Source organism: Aotus nancymaae, unplaced genomic scaffold (genome assembly GCF_030222135.1).
Source record: "Aotus nancymaae isolate 86718 unplaced genomic scaffold, 86718_ANA_hifiasm-v0.15.2.pri h1tg000006l, whole genome shotgun sequence".
NCBI lineage: Eukaryota > Metazoa > Chordata > Mammalia > Primates > Aotidae > Aotus > Aotus nancymaae.
Window position 1 is genome coordinate 24,061,920 of NW_026988417.1, and position 14,748 is coordinate 24,076,667.

The 14,748-nt window shown below is 45.3% G+C and overlaps 1 protein-coding gene across 1 annotated transcript in view; it reads right to left on the reverse strand.

The window, feature by feature from the left end:
* Nucleotides 1-14,748, reverse strand: part of CCDC149 (coiled-coil domain containing 149) — a 112,922-nt gene that overhangs the window by 38,278 nt on the left and 59,896 nt on the right. Inside the window, 1 exon segment of the mRNA XM_021668216.2 lies at nucleotides 13,503-13,610. Within this exon segment, the coding sequence (XP_021523891.2) occupies nucleotides 13,503-13,610 (108 nt within the window).

Genomic DNA, 14,748 nt, shown 5'->3' on the forward strand with positions numbered 1-14,748 from the left:
GAAATAATAAATAACAGCAAGGAACTTTGAAAGAAATGATGACTAAAGAAAAGTAAAGTGCATTTTCAAATGACACCTACTTTGGGTCCTTATTTGAAAAGTACGCAGTCGAACTCCACAAATATTTACTATGCCCCTGCCGAGAGCAAAAGCACCATTGGGACTGGGGGGACAGTGTCCCAGGCAGGTGGAACAGACCGTGCAAAGGCAGGCAGAAGATGCAGGACGCTTAGATGTGCAGATGGCTGCACTTGCTGGAATCTGGTTACACTCGATCCTCATTATCTATGGATTCTGATTTTGTGAATCTACTTACTTGCTGAAATTTATTTTTAACCCCAAAATCAATATTTCCAGTGCTTTCATGGTCATTGTCAGACATGCAGAGAGTGGCAAAAAATTAGAGTCGCCTGACACACACATTCCCATGGAGGTCAAACAAGGCCACATTCTGTTTTCTTGTTTCAGCCCTTGGATTGCAAACAAATGTCCCTTTCAGGATCTAGTGCATGTTGCCACATTTGTCACATTTTTGTGCTTTGCACTGGTGACTTTGCTGTTTAAAGTGGCCCCTATGTGTAGTGCTGAAGTGCTGGAAGTGCTTGTACTTAGTGCTCTAAGTAGTAAGTACCTAATGGAGATAATAGGTGTGTTAGAGAAGCTTCCTCCAGGCATGAGTGACGGTGCTGTTGAACTCAGTTCACTGTTCATGAATTAACCATATATGTCAAATAAGGTGACTTTAAACAGAAACACACATAAAACGAGGTTATGACTGATCAACTGGCAAAAATGTTGTGACCAGAGGCTTACAGGAACCTCATCTTGCGTTTCTCCTAGGAGCAATGGCTCAGTATTCACCAGTCTAGTCATTTGCAGTGACTTCACGAACAAATTTATAGCGAAACTGGCAATTCCACTGAAAGCTGATATGCAAAAACCGTATCACATCACACAACTCTTGGCTTGGGACATCAGATCCCCAAAAGTGGATACACAGGAAGGCAAACAGCAAGCCAAATAAAAAAATGTCTATCAGATCCAAGGGTCTAGGAACAAGAAAATTCCTGCCTTTCAGTATGAGGCCAACAGGAGGCTTAGGTCACGTCTTCGAACGCAGGGTATTTTTCTTGGTCTATGAAAAGCCATACTGACTGCCTGAACTTTAAGTAATAAAACCCTGTGGTTTTCCATTCCCAGTATGCTTCACTGAGCACTTAATTTAGAATCGCACAATTATGTTTCCTTAATGCCAATTAATTATTAAACATGTTTATTGAGGTCTGACAGCCATATAAGAGAGTCATCTTTCATATATTGGATGCCTGTTAAGCTTCCATAAATATGTTAACAATCATTTGGTGTTTAATGTGCATACAGCATCAGCTGCTAAATCTCAGGGCCGGACTGGTTGAAACTTATTGTTAAAAGCGAGGCCCAAGTTGGTAATAGCTGGTCCATTAGTTGGGTCTGAAACTCAAGTGCAGTAGCTGAGGGGGTCTGAGGAAGTCACTGCAGGGAGGACGGCAGAGCCCCAGGGAGAAAGCTCCTGCCTTCCCAGCTGACAGCTGGTGTGCACTGGAGTTGGCCCACCTAGGGCATGCATCCTGGCTCCACAGTCTGTGAGCTGTGCAGTCTCAGGACCTTGTCTAAACTTCTCGGAGCCTCAGTCTCCTCCTCTGTAGAAACACAGCAGTAAAAGTGTAGCCTCGGAGAAGTGCTGGAAGTATGAAGTGAGAGAGTGGTGGGGTTGCATTAAAAGAACACTGAAGTCAGGGGAGTTCAATTCCTCGTACAGATGAGTTTGGTGGTTAAAAAGAAGACGAAAAAAAGGATGAGAGAGAAATAACCCAGAACACTGTGTGATTCTCCCAATTCCTATGCGCAATATCCCTGCTGGGGAATGAGGGGAGAGACAGACTGATAATACATTTATGCAAAGTCACACTGTTCTATTTTTACAGAGTACTGTTATTCTGAAGCATGCACACACTCTGAAAGTTTTGGACAATTTCAAGGGACCATCGGGGGGAATTTTGGCTACATCCAAGTTTCTGTCTCTTCCATGCTGACTTCAGAATCGAACCCTAATTAAGAGAAGATGGGACTTCTCGTCGATATTTAGCACAGCCCCTGGAGCATATAATATGTCTAATAAATAAATGCTAAATGTTAGGGGCTCTTATGATTATTGCAATCATCATCATCACCATCATCATCATCCATGTATGTTTTCCCACACAGAAGCCCACTAGGGAAGCCTGACCTTTCTTCTAAGCTGGAGAAAGCCGAGCTCCCGAGCCAGCCTTATCTGTGTAGCGCAGGCAAACAATGTTGTTTTTCCACCTTGGAAAACGACTATGAAGCAACCGCTCAGGGCACTTTATTTCCTCAAACAGGGCCATCAAAACTGCACAGCCAGCCTCCCTGTGCCAGCCCACAAAGTGGATCAGTGCCTCGCACAGCACCCGCGCCGCCACCAATAGATGCATTCAGTTGCTGATTTAGATAGAAATAAATGTTTATGAATGAATTATGGGTGTGAGTCGTCAGCTTGCGGATGAGGCGCAGCTGCAGCTGGGATGTGGCTGAGGGACAAGGCCGCAAAACAATGTGGTAAAATGGCTTCTGGGTGCCCTGCCCCCAACTCTGCCAAGGACCTGCTCAATCTGTCCTCCGCGAGGCCTGCCCAGGCCTCCCGAGTCAGAATGACTTGCTCCCTCCTTGATCTCTTCTCAGCCTTCGTCTCTCGCAGCCCTCAACATTCTCTACCTCATCCTATTTTCATTTGCCTGAATCTGTTTCACTCAACAGCGAGAGGCAGCCAGGTGCAGGAGCAGCTATTCTCCGGGTGTTATCTATGTTCAGATCCAGCTTCTGCTAATCCTAGCTATGTGCCCTCGGCAAGCTCTCTAACCTTGGTGGGCCACATGGGACTTGTTTAAAAAAAAACAAAAAATGATAAAATCCATCTTGTAGACAGGACAGTCACGTACAGCTGCCCAGGCTGTGCACTGCACAACTCTATCTGCAGAGATCACATTCCCACAATGGGAAGATACAAGGCAAAGACCACTGTCTGTGGAACTCCACGAGCTTTCAAAGTGCAATCCCCAGTTACAGTTGGCATGGTTACAATTCTTATACAGTGGCTGTCAATTTGCCAGGGCTATTGGGAGGGTCAGATGAAAGAATCATTAACAGGAAGTGGATGCTAGCCCTTCCCTGCCCCTAGTCCTCGTGTACTGCTGCAGATGGCACATGGGGGAGAGGTCAGCACCAAAAGGCATTTATTAAGCATTCATCTGGAGTGGCACTCTGCAGGGCGATTCCATAAACCAGACCCTGCCTATTATTTCTTTACTTTTCCTGTTGGTTTCCTCTACATCCTCTCCAAATGCCCCTGACCTTTTGGAAATACCTTCCATAAAACTGGACATGAGAGAGGAAAAGGCTCCAAGTGGGCCATCTACTGTGTACACCAGAGTCCAAATTCCTACATTTATATGACATTCCAGTTCTAGTTTCAAACAGAAGAATTTTTCACTTAAAACAAATCAAAACAGCAGTTTTCATCGTGGAGATCATCAGGCACACACTCATTAGTGTGGATATGGCTGTCTCCCAGTTCCCAATGTGGTCCAAGCGAGCAATGTGCCAGCAGCTCTCCTTACACCATCAACAGACACCCCCAGTGGCTGGTCGCAGCACTGAGCTCCACACAGAGCCTCTACCAGGGCTGAAGAGGCACAACATGACCGGCTCCCACCTGCCTTCTGACCCCATTTCTAACCATCCCCCTATGTCTGTGCTCCAGCCAGGCTGGCTTCCCTCCCTTGTCCTAAACATGCCACTCTCATGTCTGCCCCTGGGCCTTTGCACTCCCTCTGCCTTTGGAAGAGCTTGCTCACAGGTCTGTCCAGAAGCTGTTTCTTTCGTCTCATTCAGGTCAGATCAAATCCCCCCTCTCTGAGAAGCCTTCCCTGTACATCATCGCTAGAGGCATTCATCCCCACACCACTCTCAACCCACACTGCCCTGCCTCCCCATCTTCATCATACTTACCAGAAATAATTGCATTCATCTGCTTGTGTCCACCCCACTGTCAGCTCCATCATGGCACGAACCTCGCTTGTCATATGCACTGAAACACCTTGGGCTCCACAACTGTGTCTGGCATGCTTCTTAGATCTAATAAACAGGAAGCCCTCATTCAGTGCTCCCACAACTCTCAGAGGCAGACACTGTCATCTCTTTATAGTGGAGAAGCCCCTGAGAGGTTGGCATAGGGCTCTGAAGCCAGTGTTAACTGGCCCAAATTCAAGGCGAGGGCACTGGGGCCCACTGGGAACCATGTACAAATCAGTGGGCCAGGTTGGGTGTGGCGCCTGTAATCCCAGCACTTTGGGAGGCTGACGGGTGGATCACTTGAGGTCAGGAGTTTGAGGACAGCCTGGTCAACATGGTGAAACCCCATCTCTACTAAAAATACAAAAACTAGGCTGGGCATGGTGGTGTGTGCCTATAATCCCAGCTACTCGGCAGGCTGAGGCAGTTGAACTGCTTGAACCTGGGAGGTGGAGGATGCAGTGAGCTGACATCACGCCACTGCACTCCAGCCTGGGTGACAGAGCAAGACTCCATCTCAAAAAAAAAAAACAAAAACTCAGTGGGCCACAGTACCCTCGTCCCAAAGCTTTGGGCCGGGTAGCACTTAGCACTAAGGCGCCATTCCATGCACAGTCCTACGTGCTGATTCCCATCCACCCATTTAAGTCCACCAAGCACCCTAGCGGGTATTGCTGCTATCCTTATTTGCACATGAGAAGCTGAGACATAGTGAGGTAGAGGAACTTGCCTATGTCCCAAATCTTATAAATGGCTGTCAGGAATTGAGCCTGGCAGTTCAGGGCTCTGAAGTCTATGCTGTGCTCCCTCTCTTCACAACTGTGGCAACAATCCCCACACAGCAATTCCCCTAGAGAATGTGCTGTATGCTCGGCCAGGCACGGTGGCTCATGCCTGTAATCTCAGCACTTTGGGAGGCCGAGGTGGGTGGATTACCTGAGGTCAGGAGTTCGAGACCAGCCTGGCCAACATGGTGAAATCCCATCTCTACTAAAAATACAAAAAATTAGACGGGCGTGGTGGTGGGCATCTGTAATCCCAGCTACTTGGGAGACTGAGGCAGGAGAATTGCTGGAACCCGAGAGGTGGAGGCTGCAGTGAGCCAAGGTCTCGCCATTGCATTCTAGGCTGGGCAATAAGAGCGAAACTCTTCAAAAAAAAAAGAAAATGTGCTCTGTGTCAAGTGCTTTATAGAACTTTCCTTATTTAATCCTCACAAAAGGCACACTGCCCGCCTCCCCACACCAACCCTCTGACATCCTAAGCTCGCTCCCCTCCAAAGGTCTTTGGATTTCACATCCCTCGTCCTTATATCTGACCCCTCTCACCACACTTCCTTCAGGGCTCTGTGCCACGCACATGAGCAGCAGGCATTCCCTGACCACCAGATCCAAACGGCATCCCCTCCCCACCTGAGCTTCACTCTCTAGCCCCTCTTCCTGCTTTAGTTTTTCACTTAGCACTTATCACCTCCTGACACCTTATACTCATGACATATTATATTCGTCAAATATAAGACTCCATCAACTTTAAGAGCGAACACTGTGTACCTCTAAAAAGAATAAAAGTGCCAATCATAACTACATAATACCAACTGTATCAGAGATGTCCAAATGTGAAAAACTGCACCTCTCAGAGTCTGTGAAATATGATTTATTTGCTTACTGTCCATCTGCCCCCACTAGAATGAAACCCCCACGGGAGCAGGGACTCATTGGTGTTGTTTGCTGCTAGCCTCAGACCAAACAGTCCGTCCTCAACAAATACGTGTTGAAATGAATTGCACCAAACCAACTTCCTTGAGGGAGGTACTACTGCTATCTCCGTTGTACAGATGAGAACAACTGAGGCACGAAGAAGTCAAACAGTTGTCCCTAGATCACACAGCTAAGAAGCCCCTGGATTACAGTTAGATAGTTCAGCACATGTTGCTCCTAGAGCCAAAATCTTTATCGTGTCCCATCAAGCAGTTTTAAAGAAGCTCTGATTTATTTTTATTTTAGTGTGTAATTTGGATATGGTATATGATAAAGTAAGTCTTGGGCAGAGCTATCTTTCAGAGTCAGTTCACTAAGAAGTGCGATGCTCCAGTCTATGGGATGAATATCTGAAAACCCATGCTGTTTCAGTCACATGTTCTACCCATACTATGAGCTCACGTAAGCCACGACAGACTCAAATAGGGTATCTGAAGACCAAGTGTATCCGATTCACTTAAGAACAAAACATGAGAGACTGCTGAACGAGACTGGCCGCTTGCTGGACTCGCTGAGCACAGCCTGTAGTTCATAATCAAGATCCCGGGTAGAGTAAGACATGATGGGGCCCGGGGGTGGGGGCAGGGATACAGTGAAGGGCCCTTCTCTCTCACTGCAATTCTTCATAATTAATTTCTTTTTTTTTTTTTTTTTTTTTTTTTTTTTTTTTTTTTTGAGACAGAGTTTCACTCTTGATACCCAGGCTGGAGCGCAATGGCGCGATCTCGGCTCACCGCAATCTCCGCCTCCTGGGTTCAGGCAATTCTCCTGCCTCAGCCTCCTGAGTAGCTGGGATTACAGGCACGCGCCACCGTGCCCAGCTAATTTTTTGTATTAGTAGAGACGGGGTTTCACCATGTTGACCAAGATGGTCTCGATCTCTTGACCTCGTGATCCACCCGCCTCGGCCTCCCAAAGTGCTGGGATTACAGGCTTGAGCCACCGCGCCCGGCCCATAATTAATTTCTATAGTGCCCCAAGGCGAGAGCTTTTCATTAGAGTGCCGTCTTCATTTGAGTTTCTTGCAGGCTAGGACCTCTCTGCTCCCTTTGAAGCATAAAGTGAAACAGCTTCCAAAGAGCTCTCAGATCCCTCATGCTGGACCATTACGAACATTCACAGCTGAGCACTTCTTTTTAACGAAGTGTACTTTAATTTGTCACCTGCACACTCATTGGTCTGTCTTTATTGGCTTGTGGCTGTTTGTTAATTGGTCTGCTTGCCAAATTCATCCTAAAGTTTCACGTCAACTGAGGTATGTTCACAGAGGGTCTCCATCATTTTATGACACCAACGCCAGATAAAACAGAGGTACCTAAAGACCTTCAGCTGGTGTCGCATAAAGCTCATTATTAAGGGCGAAACCCTGTGTTTATGCAATATCACAACAGCTAAATTTAAATTTGCCAGCAGGGGCCCAGGAAGTGTAGATGCATGACGCTGGCAGGAGCATCCGCCTCCCGCGAACTTCCTTGCTTTTGAACACATTACACCATATTACTGGTTCTCTGCGCAAAAGTGCCATAATCTTTAAAGCAAACAGACAAGAAGACCAACTGTCATCCGTCCCAGTGGGAACCTGAGTTGCCGCTTCTGGTGTCTCCTATTAGGTGCTTATTCCACGAGGGGCACACAAAATGCAAGAAAGTTCCCAGGAGCTTGCCACCAACGCAATAATGCCCGAAGCTGGTGAAGTCAAGGCTGGTGACAAGGAGGGCTGACTTTTGGGGATCCGTCTGCCACATGGCAGGTGTCTCAGCAGGATCATTGTGTCTACTGGGAGGGGGCACATAGCTAGCTCACTGGAAACAGCTGATCCATAAGGAGGAAGATCTTAAGATTTCTGGTGGAATTCTTGCACAAGGGGATTCTAAGTCAACATGGGTCTATGTTGTGCTAAAGATAACAGCAACACTTACCCTCTGTTAAGTGCTCGCTGGGTGTTAGGCACCACGCAGCATCTTTTACAAACGATATTGCATGCGTGTCCATCCCTAAATCGTTCAATCTCATTGTTTCTTCTCAGTACTAAGCACCGTCTGATGAAATTACTTATGTATTTTATGTTCTTATTATCTACTCGCCAACTAGAATGTAAGTGCCATTAAGAGCTAGTACCTTGTCTTTCTTATTCCTTGATGGGTCCTTAGCTGCTAGAATGTTTAATTAGCATGTAGTAAGTCCTCAATTATGTGGGGCATAAATGATGTGGTGGATAAATGATTAAACAATTCTATGAGCAATGTTATTACTGCCATTTTACAGATAAGTAAACTGAGGCCTGGAGAGAAAATTGACTTGCCCAAGGCCATAGACAACAACTGGCAGAATGAGAACATAAACCTAGGCCTGACGATTTTAAAAGATGGAGCTCCTGGGTTACACTATACTCTCCACTTCACAGAGACAGCCTGGAGCTGTCTTTTCCTGGAGTGCAAATCTTTCCAAGTTCGGTGAGTTCACTTTGGTAACCTGACGTTTGTCATGGTACCAGTATTTATCACACAGACACTGGCAAAATGTTACACGTCAGGCTTCTTTCAGAGAGCTGGTTCATGAGCACGCTTCTGGGTACAGTGGTCCTTCTAATCCTTGGTATTGGTTACCTGCGGTTAGCCGTGGTCTGGAAATATTAAATGAACAATCTCAGAAATAAAAAATTCATAAGACTTATATCATGCGCCGTTCTGAATACATGATGATGAAATCTCATGTACTGGTCTGTCCCACCCGGGCACGCCAGAGAAATGCAAATCCTTCCTTTGTCCAGAGTCCCTGCGGTCTACGCTACCCACCCCTTACTCACTGGGTAGTCATCTCGGGTATCAGATCAACTGTCATGGTATCACAGTGCTTGTGTTCAAGGGACCCTTATTTTACTTAATAATAACCTGGTCGAGCACGGTGACTCACACCTGTAATCCCAACACTTTGGGAGGCCAAGCCGGGTGGATCACAAGGTCAAGAGATCGAGACCATCCTGGCCAACACGGTGAAACCCCGTCTCTACTAAAAATACAAAAATTAGCTGGGTGTGGTGGTACATGCCTGTGGTCCCAGCTACTCAGGAGGCTGAGGCAGGAGAATCGCTTGAACCCAGGAGGTGGAGATTGCAGTGAGCTGAGATTGCATCACTGCACTCCAGCCTGGCAACAGAGTGAGACTCTGTCTTAAAAAAATAAATAAAAATAAAAAATAAATACTGACCACAAACACAAGAACAGTGATGCTGACAACTTGGACATATAGAGACATAGAGAAGCCATATAGTGCTTTTTTTAAGTGAAAGGGTGAAAGTTCTCAACTTAAGGCAAAAAAATCATGTGCTGAGGTTGCTGAGATCTACAATAAGAACTAATCTTCTATCCATGAAATTGTAAAGAAGAAAGGAGAAATCTGTGCTAGTTTTGCTGCTGCACCTCAAACTACAAAACCTACGGCCACAGTGCGGAAGTACTCAGTGAAGATGGAAAAGGCATTCATTTGTAGGTAGAAGACATGACAGAAATGGGCTCTGACTGATGGCAACTGGGTTCTGCACTAACCCAGGTTTTGGGCATCCACTGAGGGTCTTGGAAAATATCCCCCACAGATAAGGAAGGACTGCTGTCTTTGTGATTCAGATGTCCTCTGCTAGTTCTACTGTTTGACTTACTAATCCTTAAGTTCTCTGAGAGCCCTTTTTTCCTCCTGATCCCTGTTCCCTGAATCTACTTTTTTCTTAACATCCAGAAGAGGAAGCAGGCCAACCTCTGAGGCAGGCCAAGGGGAGCTGCGGCTGTCTCCGTGGTCCCAGCACTGCCTGAGTCTCTCCTCATTCCTCATAGACTGACATGCTGCGAGCCCTGGGCAACGCACAAAGAAAAGCGTAATGCGTGGCTTTGTGAGCCCTCCCTTCCCCAGAGGCCTCCTCTTTCCTTGTCAATCTTTAAGAACTGTAATTTTTAAGGAAGGGAGGGTATCCAGGAGGTTTCCCTTTTCACATCTCTCATCTGGTTTGGCTTGGGAGTTTGTGTTAGTTCGGGAGCCTGAGAAATTCTTGGGAACTAGACAGAGATGGCAGGAGGAAATCGATCACACAGGCCCCCCCATCACAGGACGCCCATGCCAGCACAAGAACCCCGCCTCTGCCCCATGTGAGAGCTAAGCTGCTTGGAAGCCAGGGTGGCAACAAATCTTTCAAGAGGCTGTTTGGAAATGCTTTATGGCCCGTAAGGTTACAAGGCTCTAGCTGAACAAATGGAAAAATTAGTCTACCCTAAAATAGCCAAGGCAAGTAATTTCCTATCACCTTGTTTTTCAAATGTACTTAACATCCAGAATCTGGGCTTCCCAAAATATGGATAAGGGTCATCAGTTAAAATGGCAACTCGGAGATAAAAAGTCTTCCACTTTAACAGTCACTCATAAAATGACGCCATTAGCCCTGCTGTTTGGCCTCAGAGTTAAGAGTCCAAAAACAACAATAATTAAGTATTCTTGAATTTAACAGACTTGAACCAGCCAATGAGCAGGACACTCATCCTTTGTCCCCCAGGGCTCAGCAGCTGACCCTCCGCTCTCTCCGCAGAAGCTTCTCAAAGGCACGTATCTGGGGTTGGTTCCACCCCTGTGGAACAGTTTGCTTTTCTAGTTCCTTTCTCCAAATGTCTAAACTACTTATTCTACAAAGTACTGATGACAATCAGATGGCAATCGGTCTGTTTATTTCTTGCATGCTTTTTTTCTTTTTCTCCTTCTCTTCCTTGAATCCTTTTGCTCTTCTTCTTGTTCCCTTTTCATTTCATTCATTTATTCTATTCCATTCCTTCAGTAGAGATTGTATAATATCTATATATCAGGAACTAATACTAATTTATAGGATACAGTTGGAAATTTGGCCCTCAGAGAGCTTACCCTTGGGGCTGGTGGTGCCACACAAGTGCGAGCAGAGGGGCAGAGCGGGGCATTGCAGCCTGCACGGGACTGATGCCTAAGAGCTGGAGAAGACTGCATTTGACCTATGACCTGGGAGACGAGCAGACGCTTGCAGGGGAAGTAAAGGGGAAGAGTATTCCAGATTGAGCAAATGGCAGGTGCAAAGGTCCTGTGGCCATGGGCAGTGTAGCACAGCAAAGGGGCTGAAATTCGCACTCTACGGCTCAAGTGTGAGGTGACCAGCAGCAAGGATATGGCTGTAGAAATCAGTAGGGATCAGGTCATGGGGGCCTAACACACCGTGATCATGGAGGCCTAGTGCACCCGGAGGTAGAGCTGAATACAGAAAGTGATGGAAGTGTTGGAGCAGAAAGGGTCATAATTAATTTTTTAAACAAACGGAAGGGTTAACTCGTTCTCTACCACACAGTCACAGCTACTTGGGAACAGGGGCTTCTGAGGTTCTCAAGCAAGCCTGGTATCATTATGGAATGAGTAATCTGGCCTCCAGGTGGGGGTTGGGGGAAGGATTATCATGACTCACACGAGCCTGAAAATAAACCAGCCCTGTAACTTTACAGGCAAATGAGAATAAATGGAATCTCTGGGGCTCACTGCAGTTAGCCTTTTTTTCTTTTTGAGGGAGAGAGGCCAGACACTGAAATGGGGAGGGATGCTTAACAACAGAACATCCTCCCTACCCCTTTTGGCAGGCAAATTTCTTCACAGGCCATGAATAGGAGTCACTAAATTCTAAACCTAAGGTGGGAAGACAAAGTTTGATGAATGTGCGCGGATACTGGAATCCAGACCCAGAGAGCACGCAGATCACAAAGTGCAGACTGTGACAATCTGTGCTCAGTGTTCCACACACAAACATGCTCTCGCATACACACTAACACACTCACACACAGGCCCTCCCTTTCTTTTCTTTCTTTTTGAAAGAGATGGGGTCTCACTCCGTCACCCTTGCTAGACTGCATTGACATGATCATGGCTCACTGCAGCCTCAACCTCCTGGGCTCAGACAATCGTTGGGCCTCAGCCTCCTGAGTAGCTGGGACCATAAACATGCACCACCGTGCCTGACTGCTCTCCCTTTGCTGTTTCCATGAACTATCAGTTGCAAACATCAATTCTTAAATTCTCATGCCTAGAAGGAAAAAAAAAAATTAAAAGTGACCAAAAGATGAGACAGAAGCATATTTAGGAAAGTTGGGGGAGGGGGTAGCTCAGGAAAAAAATAAAATAAAATAGAAAAAATCTGTATCAGTCAGTCAAGAGGAGTCACAGATCCAAAAGTCACATCTTAAATATGTTTCAGTATTTCATGGGTTTATAAACTTCTCCAGTATTTTCATGGGCTTAAAGAAAACCATTGCATACATTTTGTTTAATTCTCTAGAAAATCTTTCCCTGCTGTTATCACTTGAGGAAATGACTAAGGTTGGTCCTTAATTGACCAAACACCTAGGTTACAGAGCCTAAATCCTTTTAATGATGCAGAAAACCACACGACGGGCCGGATTAGCTTGTCCAGTGTTAATTAGAACCTTTCCTGGACATTCTTTCCCACCCTCTATTTCATGACCAGGAACAGTAAAGCCTAATTTTTCAAATTTATGTTAAATCCAAGAGGTTAAAAAATTTAAGGCTAGTTAGGTGGAGAAGAAGCTGTGTAAACAAGGCTTACTAGATGCATGTATGCCCTCAAGTCAGGCCCCTCAAGCCAGCGGTATGCAGGGTCCTCTCTGATGTCTTGTTACGGAAGAGTTCTCTGGACAACCCAGGCAATTCTGTGCATTGTTTAGAGTAAGCATTTTTCAAAATGGCTCCTTCTAATAACTAACAACTTCCAGCAATGATGAAACTCACCATCATTTGTCAAGCAATTTGGTAACATCTAAAAACATTTCCCTATGAACTATTCCCCCCAACACACACACACACACGTGCACACACACACACTATAGTTTTCTTGAGTCAACTTCCAATGCCATCTCTGTTGCAAAGGCTGCCTCTGGCGGGAGCTGGAAATGAATCAATCTTGGTAAAACAGGAGATGATTCTGGGGGACAGAATTAAACTTCGCTAGTTTTTCTTTCCTTTCTCAATTGTACTTTTGTTCACAGCTTCAGCTGGGAGAGGGAGTGCACACATTTAGTTGGGAGTTTATGAGTTCATATTTTATAATTAACGTTGCCAACAGGGGAGTTTGATTAATACCAAGCAGTGGATTTTGAGTAATGTTCCATACAAATTGCCAAATTTAGCAATAAAATAAATTGGTTATGTGAACATAATTAGTAGGATGACTACTTAAAATTCAAAACCGAATGTGAATAATTCCAATCATTTGAGCCACAAATCCATTATTTGTATAGAAGGGGGAAAGTATAGCATTTGGGTTTTATTTTGCCCTCCACCACAGTGCTATTCACCACCAAGCTGAACGTAATGAAACTTCTACAATGGGTTGTGGCAATATTTTAGAGTCACTGAGAAACACACATATACAGGAATGCACACACACAAAGGGAATGTAAAAAGATATGCTAACTGCGAATTCCCATTATAAATCTAAAAATCTGTAACAAATTTTTCAACAAATGCCGCACTACATTTTTCCGATGTGCAATACATAAACCTCTAATGCACAGTTTTGCAGCAGAGCTGTTTCTCTGTAAATCCTCACAGTACCTTGTTGTCACCCTGGACTTCTCCAAGCCTTTGCTGAAGTTCTTTAATTTCTTCTCCCAGATGTTTATTTCGGTCCTGAGAATCTCTCAGTAGTTGTGCAAGATTAGCCTAGAAATATCAACACATTATGAAATACAATCAGAAATGGAGGCGTGGATAAATGCCGGGTTTTATCGGGCTTGTTGATGCCAGCATCCAAGCCCAGCTGTACCACACAAAGCCCATTAGAGGAAACGCATATATGAATCCAGCCAGTGTGCGAATCACACCACTGCAATGGCATGGAGGAAAGTGAAGTTGGCCATGAACCTCAATGTGGGGATATTCTTTGTTTCCAGAATGGCTCACAGAGGGTACTTGAACAAGCAATGGAAGAGTCAGTCTTATTTGCCTTAAAAAAATGTGAGTCTGAGGCAGGAGAATTGCTTGAGCCCAGGAGGCAGAGGTTGCAGGGAGCCGAGATCACACCACAGCACGGCAGCCTGGGCAACAGAGTGAGACTCCATTTCAAAAAAAAAAATAATAATAACCTGAGAGTTTATCACTAAAAATCTTGAAAATGGACACAGAACTAAATTCTAAAAATTGGGCCAACAATATAAAAGAAAAGCTTCATTTTCTTGTTTAGATAACTCCTTTTTTCTTCAAATATATGTTGCCTCATAAGCTTTTGTATGTGAACTCAATGTCCAAAATTTTGATTACATTTCTAGGGAGCAGCCAGAAAAGAGGTCGGTGACAAGCAAGAATTTTCAAAATCAGGATCCAGAAGAAATGCAACAGTTTTCTGGGCTGCTTTTCCCTTCTTTATTTCCTTATTCTACCTCACACGGTACTAAATATCCAGGATAATCGCTCTCTGTTCCTATCTTCACGGCATCATCCTTTCCTTAAGATTCGCCTCCTGTCGGGATCAAGGTCTCTTGGGTCTCCACGGCTGGTGCATTGGTCTGCCTCCCCTTTTGGTGTGGCTCTGTGTCACAGCCTCATCGCCCCTTTCCCCAGAGCATGCAGACACCTTTGGCCGTATCCTCACCCCTTTCCCACATTCCCTGAACCTGGAATTTCTGACTGTCCCGCCAGTGTAGCTACCTACTCCAGACTTTCACTCACATTCCTCCTCGCTGGAATGGCTTCTTGTTCTCCTGTACTATTCTTATTTTGCTAATGGACTTGTCCTAATTCTCACCTGACTTATCACCTTCCTATTAAACCTTAGCAAGAAAAGACTGCAAGCTACTGAAAG